Source organism: Pygocentrus nattereri, chromosome 7 (assembly GCF_015220715.1).
Source record: "Pygocentrus nattereri isolate fPygNat1 chromosome 7, fPygNat1.pri, whole genome shotgun sequence".
NCBI classification, from domain to species: domain Eukaryota; kingdom Metazoa; phylum Chordata; class Actinopteri; order Characiformes; family Serrasalmidae; genus Pygocentrus; species Pygocentrus nattereri.
This window is the reverse complement of record NC_051217.1, coordinates 1,467,653-1,484,306: the sequence shown is the minus strand read 5'-3', so window position 1 is coordinate 1,484,306 and position 16,654 is coordinate 1,467,653. Positions and strand designations below refer to the sequence as shown.

The 16,654-nt window shown below is 43.1% G+C and overlaps 1 protein-coding gene and 1 pseudogene across 4 annotated transcripts in view; both read right to left on the bottom strand.

Moving 5' to 3' along the window:
- Window positions 1-16,382, bottom strand: part of cttnbp2 (cortactin binding protein 2) — a 54,848-nt gene extending 38,466 nt beyond the window's left edge. For all 4 annotated transcript variants that reach the window (XR_005130466.1, XR_005130465.1, XM_017692147.2 and 1 more), the window contains exons 1-2: window positions 16,133-16,382; window positions 12,049-12,156 (exon numbers count right to left, since the gene is read on the bottom strand). Coding sequence is in view for 2 of the 4 variants with exons in the window: in XM_017692147.2 (XP_017547636.2) it covers window positions 12,049-12,156; window positions 16,133-16,213 (189 nt within the window). In the remaining 2 variants the exon portion in view is untranslated. The remainder of the gene's footprint in view (window positions 1-12,048; window positions 12,157-16,132) is intronic.
- LOC119263756 lies at window positions 15,087-15,247 on the bottom strand (annotated as a pseudogene).
- Window positions 16,383-16,654: the final 272 nt, after the last annotated feature.

Below are 16,654 nucleotides of genomic sequence, written 5' to 3'. Positions count from 1 at the left end.
GGAGAAAGAAAGACAAGCTGGGCTAATGTACAAAAAAATCAAGACCAAACCAGACAGATTTAATTTCAAAAGCCCAAAAGAGAGGGGGGGGTATTGAGGAAGCAGTGGGACGACAACATCAATATCATGAGGAGCGAATCCTTCCGGCACACAGGCCAGTGGTACATGGCATCGGATCAAGAAAAGCTCATTTATTTCCATGCACAGCATGGCAGTTTAGAACATACACACAAACCTTCAGGACTTTATATGAAGATTTAATCATGCTGATCCCACATACATGAAGCAGGCCTTCTTCTGATTGGCTGAACTACAGAGACCTTAGCCAGATCCCTGATCAGTGTATGACAGAGATGCACGGTCATTCTCTCTCTCAAACACACATGCATGCCGTGTTCACGCTGTAATGTTATTTAAACAAATGGCAATAATGGCAATAATGCAAAGTCTAAAAGTAAAGCGAGTGAATCATTTTGCCAGTCTAGAGGCAACATGACTTCGCAAGTAGCACTTACATAAACAGTGGCAGGCTTACTGGCATTTGCAACAATCATCACAAAGCACCATACCAAGCACCTCTACATCCTTTCAAAAGCTCTGAGACGTAATTTATGCTAGGGATGCTTGGGACACTGTCCCTGGCATTTTTTTGAAATGCTCAGTTTTGACCCTGCTACTTTTTAAAAGCACCGTCTGTTAAATATCTGCTTATATCTGAAATCTGGTTTCAAGGAAACGTGTCATTGCAATGACAACATATAACGTGTGCTGAGATAATGGAGCTGACCTGAGATGAAAATTACACGCGCTTTTAAGAGCTGGGCAATATGGCAATATTAGCTGCACTGCAATAAATCACATCACAATATGACCATTTGAATTTCTGAGCATCCTGGATATCGTCGGTTGGTCTAGCACACTGAACAGTTGCATGTGAGTTTGATTTATTCTGTTTAATTGGATTTAATGAACTGATGTCTGTGAAACGCTGAACACAAATAATTAAGATTAAGTGACCCTTATTAGTCCCACAACGGGGAAATTTCACCTCCGCATTTAACCCATCTGTGAAGTGAGACACCACATACACACTAGTGATAGTTCACTGTCGATGCTCTGTAGAAGCTCTATAATGGACTATCAAAACTAAATGGGACCAAAAGGAGCCACAAGCAGCTCAAAAAGTCACTTCAAAGAGTCTTTTTGGTTCCATCTGGCACCTTTGCTTTTGATCTCTTAAACTTCCATTCCTCACTGCTATAATTTAGGAACAACTCGGTTTCCATTCTTTTCCCATATAAATAATGAAGTCTGAGAATTTAAGGGGTTAAGAGGGGCGCTAAATGCTTTGGAACACTTTATTTTCTGGCCTGGGTTGAGCGCTAGCTGATAACAGACAAATGTAAGTGCTCAGCATGATACAGGATATGTTCTTACATTTGGGAAGTCTATATTTGGGAATCAATTGTCTTGGTTGAGACAACAAGAGCTCACGCTTGGCCCTCATTCTCGTCCCCAGCACAAATCATATTTCTGCAAGCAACCTTGTATCAGGCGGTAAAGGAGGACTGCACATGGATGAGCTGTCAGGGAGCAATAAACGAGGGAGGTAACCCCTGCATGCTATAATAAGATTAGTCTTTGACAAGTGCCTGCTAAGCATACAGTGGGTATTTGTGAAGCTGATCAGCTCATTCATTCACACACACACACACACACACACACACACACACACACACACACACAAACATTTGTCTTTGTTAATTACTCTGCATGGGACAGCATTGGAATTTGACTTCTATTAAAAAGCTAATAAGCCATCAGAAAAGCGGATTCTGTGACAACAACGGACGTACAAGACAGAACAGTTTTAGCCATCGGCTGTTCTACAACGTACTTTTTCCAAGAGCAAGACCCCACAAGATCTTCCACAATCACAATCACCCTCCTCACATGTGCAGCGTTCAAGACTCTAGAGAGAATCTATTTATAGCAATGCGATTATATAAGAAAGACATATATCTCTGAATTATTCAACAAAGCTGAGCATGGTGGGGGGGGGGGGGGTGTTCACATTAAGTCACAGAGAAAAAGAGCTGAAAAGGTTTCAGTGCATTTCCTGCATTAGAGCGACAGGCACTGCTGCGAGGCTAAAATTGGCCCAGGCTAATGATGCTAGTGGCCTATTTTAATGACCCTCTCAAATGAACTACATTTGAGTGCGGGACTCCATGGAGCAGGCCGGTCTCCAAAACCATCGCTCTCTCACACTCACGGTGCTACAGGAACCGGAACATGGAGAGATGCTGGGCACAGGGGACAAGGCCTGTATTTCTGAAGGAAATGTCATCTTAACTTAAGATTAACTCTAAATTTATAAGTTTAAAATGTATTATTATTATTTTTTTAATAATATTTTTTATACCTTTACTTACATTTACATGCAGTTATGAAAAGTTCATCATTGACTTAATTTCCACTCAAAACAGTACACAAAAGTTCATTTTTCAGTGTCAGGGAAAAAGCAGAAACATATACTAATATAAAAAAAATTACAAAGAAACCTCAACTTCAAAACTGACATCAAAGTTTTCAATTTCTCACCCGTTACTTTTATCAAAACATTCTTTTTAGGAGGCTTGCTTTCATTTTTTTCACAGAAATCTGAAGGGATTTTTTCTCCACACCTCCTAAGTTCAGTCTTATAATCCGCTTGCATTTTCTGCTTCTCACAGTTTTTCCCTTTTCTCAGTAACGGCTTGCCATAGCGCCGAGGTGTCGTCTCACAGTTCAAGGAAAAACAAAAACACCTGTTTTTTTTTTTTGTTTTTTTTAAGCTCTAAAATAAAAGTGGAGCTTGATTTTCTCCTCTCTCTTTTAAAGATATAACATATGGCCATTTTGACTGGAAATGAAATAAATAAAAGGTGGTCTTACTGTGGCAAGTGGCAGATTTGATCCATACCATGTAAAGTTTTCCGGGCAAGACTTCTAACGCTCTATTCGGTTATCTAACCTCATTAAATGTGAGTCACCCTGGATAAGAGCATCTGCCAAATGTGTAAATGTAAATGTGATGAATGTCCTGATTCAAATCACACCATAGTATTTCAGCGGCCAGGACTCTGGCCGAGCCATTCTAAAATAGGCTCTATTTTCTGGATCACTGTCTTTTTTGTTGTTGTTGTTTTTTTAATCATAGGCAAATGCCCTGACATTCTGTTGTAGCACCAATATGAAAAATTTCAATATCACTGCTCCATCGCTTATTGCAAGTCATTTAAGCCCCGAGCAGCCCTGCATTTTTACCATATTCTCTACACCATATGAGCTGGAGTTTTGGTGAAGTAGCGTCAGAATATAATGCTGTGTACATTAATCAAAAAAATCTGTTTAATCTGTTCACGGAACATCGTTTAAGAAGCGCTGTGGAATGACTAGGTAGTCCTTAGCAAACTTCAGAAAGGCAAAAATAGTTTTTATTCGAGTAGAAGTTTCCTCCATGGTAACCTCCCATGAACATCACCCTTGCTTGATATTTTTCCAACACTAGACCAGTAAACACAGCAATATCAAGTTCAAGTGATGCCTACAGGTCCTTAGCCGTCTCCTTAGGGTTCTTTGTCAACTGTTTGAGGACTCTACAGTGAGTCTTTGTACCGATCTTTGTAGGACACCCACTCCCAGGCAGAGCAACAGCACACTAAACTTCCATTTCCATCTGCCTCACTGCATATCAGTAGTAGGGCTAAATCTTTAGAAATACGTCAGTAACATTTTACATCCATATGAATAATTCTTCATCTGAGGTCATTTATGGGGTAAAGCAAGACAAACTCACCGCTGATCTAACTGAAACACTTGATCCCAATCAGCCTCCTTCAACAGGACATTGTCACTGTTCACCTCCACTGCTTCAACTGTCTGTTTCAGTAAGATATAGTAGGACTCACACCAGTAGGATCTCATTAATACATTGTTATAAATTATGTCCATATGATTACAATTAATCTCATTAGGAGAGAAGCGGTGGTTTAGCTACTCTGAAGCTTACCAAAGTCCATTTTCAACAGCAGGTTCAATGAAAACGTACACCAAAGACAACACAACATCTTTGTGCTATATTCTTGTATTATCATTCTCATGTATGCATCTGTTTTTGTTTATACTGTATACTGATATTCCAACACACTCATAACCCACATATCAATGTTCATCACTGTTATGTCATTGCCATGATGCCTACACATTGTGCCATTTATGGCATTTGGCTGACGCTCTTGTCCAGAGCTGCTTACAATTTGATCATTTTACACAGGCAGGCCAAGGCGGTGTTAGGAGTCTTGCCCAAGGACTCTTATTGGTGTAGTGTAGGGTGGTTACCCAGGTGGGGATTGAACCCCAGTCTACAGTGTAGGAGGCAGAGGAGTTAACCACTACACTGACCAACTACACCAACTTGAATAGCACAAAGCTTTTAGGTGAAGCACTCAGAAATCTGCAAGTACTTCACTTACATCATTAGCTGATGGAAACAGCCCAGCTCACCTATAAACATAATGCTGTCTTTTGCCCCCTTGTTAGCGCAAGTGTCAGTGGTCTCAAACGGTCATTTTTCTGTTTAAACGCATTCTGCCATGGTTCAGTGGGTTAACCTCATACAGGTGGCTAAAGGCATGTCTATGTGGTTTGTTTCTATGTCTGGTCTTCACAGTATTATAAATGTGATTAGATGATACTTTCTTGAGATGATCAGAAGTCATGTGTTGTTTAAAACCGTAACAGAGCATTTTGGCCTGTAACACCAGACTGCTCTCTCCACCACTTCCCATCAAGAGCGCTGCAAAGGTCATCAAAGTTATTCAGAACTAATGGGCACAGACCTGCTGTTGTGTCCGTGTGCTACAGCCAGTGTCAGAGGCCCTCTAAATAGCAATCCTTCTCTATTAAAAGACCACAGAAGAAATATAACGAAAACAAGTCTGCAAACAACAGGACTGGTGAAATATAACCAGGACAGATGAGGAAAGAGACTGGCAGCCAACCAGAGCAGTAAAACACATTTGGCATGAGAGGCAACTCAGCTCCAACAGCCTGGCCTGAGCAACACTGACATTTAATGAACTCAAGTCTACAATCGCTTTGGACTGCCTCGCTGGCTTTCAGGTATCGAAGCTGAGGTGTCAGAGCTTGAATTTCATCTTTGCCTGTTGAGTAGAAATGCCGTCCTGGCTTGCCTTAAATTCCCATAACCACTGACTAGGGGTAGAGATCACATTTTATTTAGTTTCTTCAACAACAATTAGATCAGATGGAAAGACTAAGGACCTTTTTTAAGGACCTAAAGGGGAATTCCACTGATTTCATCAAAATTTCTGCATAACTAAATCATTAAGATGTAAATAAAGTCATTCAGAGTGGTTGGAATGCGAAATGTGCCGTTCCCGTAGAAACCTACCGAGTCTGGATTTTTACAGTAGTGGTGACCGGAACTAGATGTCTAATGTCTAATGCCTCTAAAAGCTACATCACAGAAAAAGTACATACAATGGTTAGGAATACCCTGCTACCCTGAAACACTGATTTACAAAAGTTCTGAGATACGTTTATGGACTAAAGGGTGTTTTTAAACTGATCTACAGTCGAAGGCTAACCGTATTATACAGGGAAAGTCAGAAACCACATGTTGGTTTACTGTTGGTTTTGGAATTGTGTTATAAGATGATGGAAGGCGTGTAGGAAGGACAACAAAGTGATTAGCCCTCTGGGGTCCACAAACACTCCCACATGTCAATTTTGATGTTTCTACATGTTTCTCTACCTTTGCAATAATACAGCACAGAAATACGGCTTATAGATTTCCTGAATGTGTAGAGCTGCCGAGTACAGAGCAAACCTGCTGAGAAGCACTGCTAACATTGAGCTCTGAAACTAAAGGACAGGCAGTGATGTGCACAGTAGGACATCACGGTCTTTCTACAGCTTGTTTTACAAAGAAATCAGAATGTTAACATTTGTACCTCTCTACTTAGTAAGTTGGCATAGACGGACTTTAGTAAGAAACGTGTACTTCTTTCTCCTCCTTTCAGTTGACCTGCATGTCTTCACCCCTATTGGGAAAGTGGTTTGGGTCTGTTTAAAAATGGACAAACACTTTGTGTCCAACTGACACTTCTCTGTGTTAGCAGAGCCTCCTTCACTGCATTTGCTCATTAGAACAGCAGTGTACACTCAGCTTACATTACAGCGGGTAAAGGAATGTTGGTATCAGTGGAGTATGAGTACTTGTGAATGGTATCAGACCAATAGCTGATACCAGTATCGTTACTGGTGCATCTCTAGTAGTGAATGTAACCAAAATGGGGGAAAAAAAACACCCAAAATAGATAAAAATAGTTAAACTTAATATCCAGCTGAGTGGATTACAGCAATAATGCCAAGGGGGAGTTCCAGACCGTTGGAACAGTGTTTACAGTGGGACGATCAGATATTCTCTGATGTTGTCAATCCCTTTCCACTGCACTGCCTCAGATATCAAGCATTATTAGCGCTGTAGCAGTTTAAGAGGTAGTTTACAGGCCAATTTCCTTTCTTCTATTCAAGGATGTCAGAAAGAAAAGGCAAGCCAAGTCTTGGAGAGCAGTACTCAGTGAGATGGGATCAAAACTCTTCCATGGTGATGGGGTGAGAACAAAGCAGCCTTTGTAGGTTCATACATCAACAAAGGTCGAAGTATGCTGCTGAAGTATGCCGTAATGCATGCTAGGCAGAAGTCTGTCAGCAGAGCTGTTTTTATCTTAATTTTTCAGCCTGGGAGATTCTAACCTTTCAGTTTTGATTTCCTTTCTTTGGAAGTAGAAAGATTTCGCTTGAGAAGGAGCTAAACTAGACTAGAGCTACTTACCATTAATGTACTGTACAGCCATGAAACATTCATTGGTGACTGTCACACATACAGCTACATCATTAGTGACGATGACCATTATTTATCATGGTTTTTAAGCATAATTGGCAAAAATCTAAAATATCTAGGATCAATTATATTACATTACACTGATAATGTTGACCAGCTGTTCTGTACAGAAGAACAGAACATGACACACTATACCCAACTAGAAGATATCAATCTGACTCCAATTGTACTTTGTTGTGAAAGCTTAAAGATAAAATTATGAGATTGAGCTGGATGAGGGTTAACAAACTGAAGGGCTTAAGACAACTTCCACATGATTAGCCTACTCTATTGCGCAGGGGGCCTAGTAAAACAGCGGCTGTCGGGTCAGCAGGACTGGCCTTCATCTGGCCAGCTGCCAGCTATAACAGCACTTCGACATGGTTCCTACAACCTCAGCACAACCTCACACAGCTAATCGGCCAAACAGGGTGGCTCCCGTGGTGCTCGTCATCTCTCCTGACTGAAAGAGTCATGTTTAAAACGTTCTACCAAGCCAAGCTACTTTCCCAAATCAGAAGCATTTCTGTTAGAGTTTTGTAATAACAATAATAATAATTGAACAATCAACTGTTCTTTAATCAGCTTCTTCAGATAAAACCTTAATAATGCTTCACTTTCGAGGACGGCTGCAGAGGCCTCCCACTACATTTGATGACTCAGACGATCTCTGCCCCAATTTTCAGGAGAATCTTTCAAAAACAGTCAATGAAACAGGAAATCATCATGAGTTGCTGAGCCAAAGCCTCCCAAGGGAAAAATCAGTTGTTTCAAATTTTGTTGTTTTGCTAATGGTTAACATGTCATGGGGTCTGAACATTATATAAGATAAATAAATACCTTAAAAAAAAAACTATTCTCAGTTGTATGGTAGGCGAAAAAGCACTTCTCCCCATCCTCCCTCCCACTCGTATGCACTCTGAGTGAGTGGCAGCCTACTGCTGCTTTATTGCTCACTCACACAAACGAAGAGCCGTCCACATGAAATCACGACGCTGCAAACTGCCTTTGCTGCACACATCAGTGGAAAGAATGCCAGGTTACAGGACAGAGTAAGACAAACTGAAAGATGGGATGAGGAGGGAAGAAGCAGACAGATAAAACGAGTGGGCTGATGCACACTAAGAGCCATCAGGTCTGCTATATACTACTGGGCTTTCAGTAGGACTCCAGTTCTAACTCACAGCCTGAGCCTGAAAAATAAACCACACTCCCAGCTGTTCACTGGCTGACATTCATGCCTGATTCAGCTACACCTACAGCAAAAACTGGGTTTGCCTGAGAGTTTTAAATGGGACACAGCGCAATATAAACAACGTGACATCTGTATAAAGTAAATATAAATATGCAAGCACAGAGCTGTCACCAGTGCACACAATGCAAAGCTGAGACGTTACACCGGCAGGGATTATAAACCCTGCAAGGTCTGTACTCTGAAAGCGTCAATTCAACTTACAAGCATACCTGACACACACAGAGAAAAACAGCCACAGCTCAGGGGCTGAACATGATGACTTGCTGTGACAAGAACACACACACACACACACACACACACACACACACACACACACACACAGAGCACTGGGACTGAGGCTATTTTGGAGCCTGTTTCCAGTTTGGCCTAGTGATGTCCCCATCACTGGGTCACGTGGCAGCACAGTGAACACATTCATGGCATGCTAAAGAGCTCCATCTGATCAGAGTCACAGCTGCACAGCAACACTGGCGCCTTGTCACTGATGAGCCATCAAAGCCGTGGACAGGAAGTGACCAGCCTGTTCCACAGCATGCCAGACCTTTGCCTCTTCATGAATACTGACAGCTTTCGCAATTTTTGGGGCGAAATTTGCTTCAAAGGAAATATGAAAAAGGAAGCCGAAGCATCAAGTAGCAGGAGTTGTAATGCTCATGTGTCACTGTTAGTGCTGGGTATTGAAATCCAATGCCTTTGAATGGCACTGAGCAAACGACTTGCCCGGTGCCATGAAAAACTTCATGTTATCCAATACCAAATTTCAAGAGCTAAGTACTCAATCTTCTTAGTATCTGTGAGTCAGTAAGTATACTTGTTTCAAAATATTGACCGCTGACCGGCTGTCTAAAACTGCATTCCATATGCATGTTATTAACACATCCTGATCTGTCTGTAATCCACTGCAGTCAGTAAACATACCTACTTTATTAAAGTCATCAAGAGTAGTTTGATGTGAAATGCTCCATTCTAGAGAACTATTCACATTGACAGTGATGGGAATGTCCTATCTGAACATCTCATCTTCTAATCTAAGATCTGACAAGGTCACGATAAGATTGTTCACACATTCATATTATAGACACATATCTGAATTTAGGAACTTACTGCATCTTCTCTAGGAAATCATAAACTACTTGAATGAGGTCGGTAATCAACTGTTATGTCTTAATCAACCAGCAATACGTACACAGCTGAAACATAAGCATGTAATCAAAATAATGTAAAGAATGTAGTGTAGTTAACTAGACAGCTGTCGATGTAAAAAATCTCAAAACAAAAGCGCAATTAACTGAAAGATTTAGAAAAAAAGTGATTGAATCCCTTCCTGATGACCAGGGTATCGTCACTCAGTTTCAGTTTCCAGTTCCCAAAGCTAAAAGACGCTACTGTGCAAGCCATGCTAACGCTATTGCTCCTAACTGATAAGCATTCTTGTCAGTCTCCTCATTACGCATCACCTTCACTGCGTTACAACATGTTGTAATACTTGCCTAATATTACAAGACTAACAACGCAGGCAGTAAGAGCGAATGATGGAGAACATGTCTTCCGTGTCTGGAATTTTTTAAACTGCAGACTTGGTGGAAAAAACATCACTCTTACAGGCAAAACTACCACTGAACATTATGGCTAAATGTAACACCCTCATGCCAGTTTCAGTGAACTTGATATGCTGCTTTTCACATCTGCCTAAAAACCATATCACTGTATTTTCAGTAGAATGGCAAACAATTGAAATGAAACATTAAAACAGAAGATATGACACCGCTGATTTGTCCTAAAACTGGGACAGTGTTTTTGTCTTGTTACAAAGTTTTCTTATCTGGAGTTAAGATAGGATTAAGAAGTTAGGAACTGTTCTTCTGTACTAGCTACGGTCCTGAATTCAGTCCTAAGTGACGTTGTGATGGTGATTAAAAAGAAAAGATTTCAGAGTTAGAACGTTTCTGTAACGTGGTCCCACACGCGGCATTTAATGTCTCGCAACAACTTTTTTGGTTTTATCAATATTTGATCATTAACAATATGTAACATTGTACATATAAAACCTCAGAAATCTGTAGGTTCACTGGTGGTTTTGCATAGTAAATAAAATGACCATTTGCAGTAGACATTGCAACCCCTGCTTCCTATCAGCACCACTGTAAAGAAATCCGAGCTGCTAAGTTTATATATAGGCCTAATGCACCATTTCACATCAAGCCACTCTGAATGGCTGTTTTAACACTCGCAGTCAATGTCACACCAATGCAAAGCATTGGCAAAACTATTAAATAGTAAAAACTTGATCAATTTCAACCTGTTTTACCACTTTTAACAACTTTACATGCAAATAGCTGTTGACCTGCTTGACTCTGCCAACCTCAGTGGCTGAATCTGATTAATTTATCTGTCAAAGAGAAGCAATAGCGATCATTATAGCTCAAGTGAGAGAGGGACAACTATCTCACAATTTACTGAACAGCAGCTACTGACCATGGGACCTGTTTCCTCAATATTTCCTACATTTGCTCTGGACCACAGGTGGCCATGCTTGGTCCTAAACCAGTGCAGCATCATTTCTGAGCGACCTAGCTGGATATCACCAACTGACTCTGAAAACTAGCATGAAAGGGGTTGCAAGCATGTGACCGGGCACCGATTCGGTTAATCTGCTTATGGCCCTCCATTCTCTCTGATGAAAAACGATACAGCAGCTCAGTGAGCTTTTTCAGCTCCCTAATTAATCGCACAGGCGAAGACCTCTTAATAATGTATGCGGCGGCCACTTTGATCCACAATGCTTAAATTTCCACATTCAGGCTTATGTTCTATATGAGGAAGGAAACAATGGGATTTCAGGTATAAATATATAGAGTCTTGTTCATTAAAAGACCCCTCGCTGCTTCTCAGAATGAGTAAGTGAGACTTTGGGCTCGTGAATGCTGCACTGAGGGAAAGCAAGATTAAGCATGAAGAAGGAAGGGAGATATGGAATGAGAGTGAAGAGATAGCCGCATGGGGGGGGCTGCTGGCAAACACCGGGAGCCAGGTGAGCAACCTGAGAAAGTGGGATGGAAAGCATTACGGAGAAAAACAGGAGAGTGAGAATGATAGAACGCCAAGTGCAGAACAAAAGTAGAACTAGAACACGCGTAAAAATGGTGTCACTTCACCTTGATGTTGCAAATGTTTTTAACATGCCAATCCAAACAACATGCCTTTTAATCCCACTTAGGGATGCACAATAATATCAGAACTACATTTACTCCAGGAGAGCAAAACATTTCATCCATGTGGAGCTACTAGAGCTACTTAACCCTCTAAAAATGAAACTTGCACCGCTTTACAATTCCAATCCAAGTAGACGTCGTCCCATTTTAGGTCATAGGTATAGGCACAGGTCTACAGTTCCCAGATCAGTGCATCCTTCTCATTCACAGGCTGTTTTTTCTTTTACTTTTCAAGCAGGAAGTGAAAAAAACGGCACTGACAAAACCAAACAAGCATATTTTGATCTAATACATGCATTACACATTATAGGGTGTATAGACTCTGAAACAGGTCTAGCTGAACAGTTACTGAGGTTTGCCAATGAGGAATCTGATAAAACAGCTTAAGTTCAACAGAAGACACAATCTTAGTCGATCAAACTATTCAACATCACTGTATAAAAGCAGCACCCAGTACATTCGCTATTATATGTGGGTTGCCTTGTCTACTAGGATTAAATTGGTAATGAAAACCTTCGAGATGCACAATGACTATGACAATCACATGTAAAATACAATAACTGTGGTGCACAAGTCACAAGTACATGGGAACATTAAGCACTGCAAGTGTCAAATTGAAACTCACTCACCCTAAGAGCCTCAATGACCAGGTCTCGGGCCTCCAGCTCTCCCTCCATGATGCTCAGGAGCGTCAGGAGCTCCGGCTTACTCAGGTTATCCATGTTCAGTTCACATTTCTGAAACACAAAGAGGCACAGACAATGACTTCTTCTGTAACTTGCAAGGCAATGCAGGTTTCGGACAGTTGCTAAGGATCTTGAAGAACTATATTGGCAGGGCAGATGGTGAAGGGAAAAGCCCCAGTCTGCCTTAACCTGTATAGCGGTCATCTCAACCACAAGCCAAGCTTCCAGAACACAACCGCTCCAACTAGCATCTCTCTTTTACGGTGGTTCGCCACAAAATTACTCTGCCTTTGCAAAAGGACTATCCTTGGCAAGCTTACAGCTCTGTTATTCAAACCGCTACAGAATGAAAAAATGCATTACAAAAAAAGGTCCTATGATACATAAAATACAGGCAAGCTCCACTCCGAGACGCTCTACATTACTAGTGCAATGTGTTTTGCAGATAAAGTGTTGGCTGTCTAAGGCTAAATTCACTAAAATTGCAAAATTGCCTTTGCTGTCCATTTTCAAATGATATCACGATGTATATTTGTAACGTCAGCACGCTGTTGAAACATTGTTCTTCAGCTAAATCACTGGGAACGACCAAGTCCTTTTCTACAGGATTTACAGCCGAAACCACTAATGTTGTCAAACTGATCTTTTCCAAGAGGCAGATTGAATAATATTTAGACATATACCCTTAGACAGCATCCAAAGATTCCACATCTTTGGTTTTTTGCCTTTGGTTTTCAAATATGGCTATTTTGAACCCATATTCCCAAACTGCAAACATAGTAGCCCAATGTGAAATGGTGCACATAATGTGCCCCAGATCAATTAACTCCTTGAAAAATGATGCTTTCTCTTAACAGCAGAGGAGAGGAGGAAACCGCTTCATGCTTGTTTTATGCTTGAGAGAAATAGTCGTAAAACACTCATTTGAGGCTCTCATAGCTGGGTTTTTTTTTGCCTTATAAGGATAATCAATACTCTTGTAATAATAACTCCTGTAAGGGGCGATTTGTAGTAGTGCATTCTGGGAATAATTTTTTGCCTTCCAGGAAAATGCCTGAGCCTGTCTCTTTGAACAGGACTTACTGGCACATGCATCCAAGCGGGGAGCGGAGAGAATGAAGGGTATAATCAGATTGTGTTTGACCTGAGGTTAGTTACTTGAACACCATAAGGCGCATGGTCAGGACACAAGCTCCATCACTACCAAATAAAGGGCACGACTCCTGCATCAGTTGTACTCCATCTTGTACTGTACACCTCCACAACTGCTGCTCAGCCTACAGCTCAACTCCTGAGGGCTATCTTTTAGAAAGCTGGCTCCTGATAAGTTCCTGATAAGGCTGATGTTCCGATATCAAGATGAACTCCTTGCAACCTGGTTTCCTTAAACCTGGCTGCCTGAACAAGAAAGTGAATAAAGCCAGTTGATGTTGTCTCACAATCACAGAAAACAGAACGCTGCGCTGGTCAGCTGAGGCTGCAGGGAACCGCCAGCCAGCTAGTTCATTTACTTGACGTTCCTGGTTATCAGCCCTGATGCCGTACACAGGTGCAGCAAAAACGAAAGCCAAATGGATGATGGCAAGCAGATCTGTTAGACTCATACAATGACCCTTAGCGTTTTGGAAACGTGGCCCTGTTTTAAAAAGACTAAATATCCAGGATATGTCTACTCCAAAAAACAAGCGCATAGCAAGCACTGTTCTCATTTTGGTCAGAGACAGCAGTCGGGTCATGTTAAAAATCAATAAATAAAAAATATTTGATTCACTTATTCAGAGCAGTTTCCAAGCTGTGGTCCACAAGCTATAGGTGCATATGGAGCTCTCGCACTACAGTAAACCTGCTCTGGGGTACCGCCCTGCCCCAAACCAAACATAAATCATCCAGGGCCTGCAAACAGTTCGCAGATGCGGCCTTATTAAACAAATACTCACTGAGAAGCCACAAAAAGAAAGCAGCTACACCCAAGCAAGGCTGCGCTGACAGGAGGTAAACCACCACCTTGTGTAAAAAGTCTCTCTCATGCCAGACGGCGCAACCTTCTCGAGTGTTCTTGTCGAAAGGAACTCCTGCTGAGAACCAACAAAAGAAGGCCTTGCTTGGGCACACAAACTAAACAGCTTCAAATAAATATTCGTAGTCCCACCATACCCCTGCAAGCCCTCGAGGGGTGTCCGGACACACCTACGAGACAGAGATTTATGCCTGATACGGAGCAGCCAAGGGATAGCGGTACGTCTGAAGCACCTGTTCAACTGGACGCTAAATGTAAACGAGCCTTGGGCTGTTAAGACGGCTCAGGTTGGCTGGATGACATGGTACTATGTCAGCTGAGTCACTGAAATTCAGATCGATTTAGAAACATCTCCGGTGAACACACCTCCCCCCCACACCCCCTCTCTTCTCTTCTCTTCCTCGAATCACCACATCTTTCTTTTTCAATTCCTCTTCTCCATGTTTAAAACACCGCTTAGTCTGACTCAAGAAACGTGTTTGAATTGAATTCAGAACCACCAGACAACAGCGTCTGCACACCGCAGAACTAGACCTCCGCATTTAACCCGTCCGTGCACCCACACTAGTGAACACACACTAGGGGGCAGTGAGCACACTTGCCTGGAGTGATGGGCAGCCCTATCCACAGCACTCAGGGAGCAACTGGGGGTTAGGCACCTCGCCCAACATCTACATTTACGGCATTTGGCTGACACTCTTAACCAGAGCGACTTACAATTTGATCATTTTACACAGGGAGGCGAAGGTGGTGTTAGGAGTCTTGCCCAAGGACTCTTATTGGTATAGTGTAGGGTGTTTACCCAGGTGGGGATTGAACCCCAGTCTACAGTGTAGAAGGCAGAGGTGTTAACCACTTCACTACCCAAGCTCAAGCTGAGGGGATTGAACCAGCAACCTTCCGGTCACCGGGTTGGTACCCTAACCTCCAGCCCACGACTGCCCCTCAGAGGTGTAATACGTGGAAAGGGTGATGCGTGGAACGGACGGAACAAGCCCCTTGTCCGTCTCCCGTCTCCATGTTCTAAGATCTAAGATCTATTAATATACAGTCCTCCCATAGAGGACGTGTCGGATATTAAACTGATATTAAACTTCGATCTTGGCCAAAAGGCCAAGAAGCGATGGAAATTTACTGCGAGTGTTGTCACTGTCCACGGTGTCTGAGTGACCAGCCTTGACACACAGTCATTTAAGAGACCATAGAAAAGACACTCAAAGCTACAGGCTGGCCTTCATGGTGAGATATCACCAGCTCCACAGGCCCCACAGGCCCTCTGCCGAGTCTCCAACACGACCAGCGAGTCTCCAACACGACCAGCAACGCAGACTCTCATCAGGAACTGCATTAATCACACGTGAGCATCATTTCAGTAAACGCTGATCCCTGTATATCTATAAAAATGGGTCATCATTCGGACAGGCGCGAGCGGGTTACTGACCTCGGCATAATTTCACTGCTGCTACGCTGACAATCACAGTTTCACGTTTATTCTCGTTTATCCTCCACAGGCAGCAGCTCACTGAGGCTTTATTTACGGCTTGGACAAAAACATTTACCCTCCAACAGCGGCGTCGGTATGAACCGCGACTGCAACGACATTTTGAGACGTGGCCACGAATTAAGTCACCAAATAACGATCGATCCTCTGATCGAGATGGAAACCCCTCCAAGCCTCATCATGACCGTATAAAATAATGACTGCGCAGCTGCGCCTTCAGGCGACGGAGCCGTCGCTCGGCGAGCCGCCACCGCGTCCGAGCCACAGGAAAAGCTGGACACTTGAGCGGCTCTGATGTTGTAACGTTAAGAACAACGCGGCCGCGAATGATCTCAGTGCGGACAAAAGCGCCGGAGGACCGGAGGTCAGCACGCACTGGACGCTGGATTCGGTCGGAGTTCAGCGCCAGCGTCACCAAAACGACCCATTTCCTTCGTTTTCTTTGACTGTAACGACGCGCACTGTGGTAAGGTGGATAAATGAGACAGCGTGAGCGTGTCCTCTCTTACCGCCTCGACACTTCCATGGACAGCGGTTACCAGTGTTTGTACCAGAGGCGGCTGCTCCCCTTTCCCTCCTTCCGACGCCATCTTCTCGCTGTAGCGGACTGCTGGAGTGAGGGCACCGCGCACCGCGCAGAATAACAACGCATCCGGCACCGTTTACAGCGCGGGGCCGCCTGCGAATCGCCCTCAAATAGAAGAAGCCTCGACAGTAATTACACGAGCGAGACGGGTAACGTGGTGTGGACTCCGGAGGGCGGGGGGGCGGGGGGGAAGGAGCAGGTTGGGTTTTCGGTGTAGGCGTGAACCGAGTGTGTTCCAGCTGCGCCTGAGCTGAGCTCGACCCGAGAGAGAGAGAGAGAGAGAGAGAGAGAGGGAGCAAGGGAGGGAGAGAGACAGGGAGAGAGAGGGAGAGACACACGGAGGAGGAGAGGGAGGGAGAGGGAGGGAGAGAGGGAGCAAGAGAGGGGGGGAGAGAGAGAGAGGGAGCAAGGTAGGGAGAGAGACAGGGAGCAAGGGAGAGAGAGA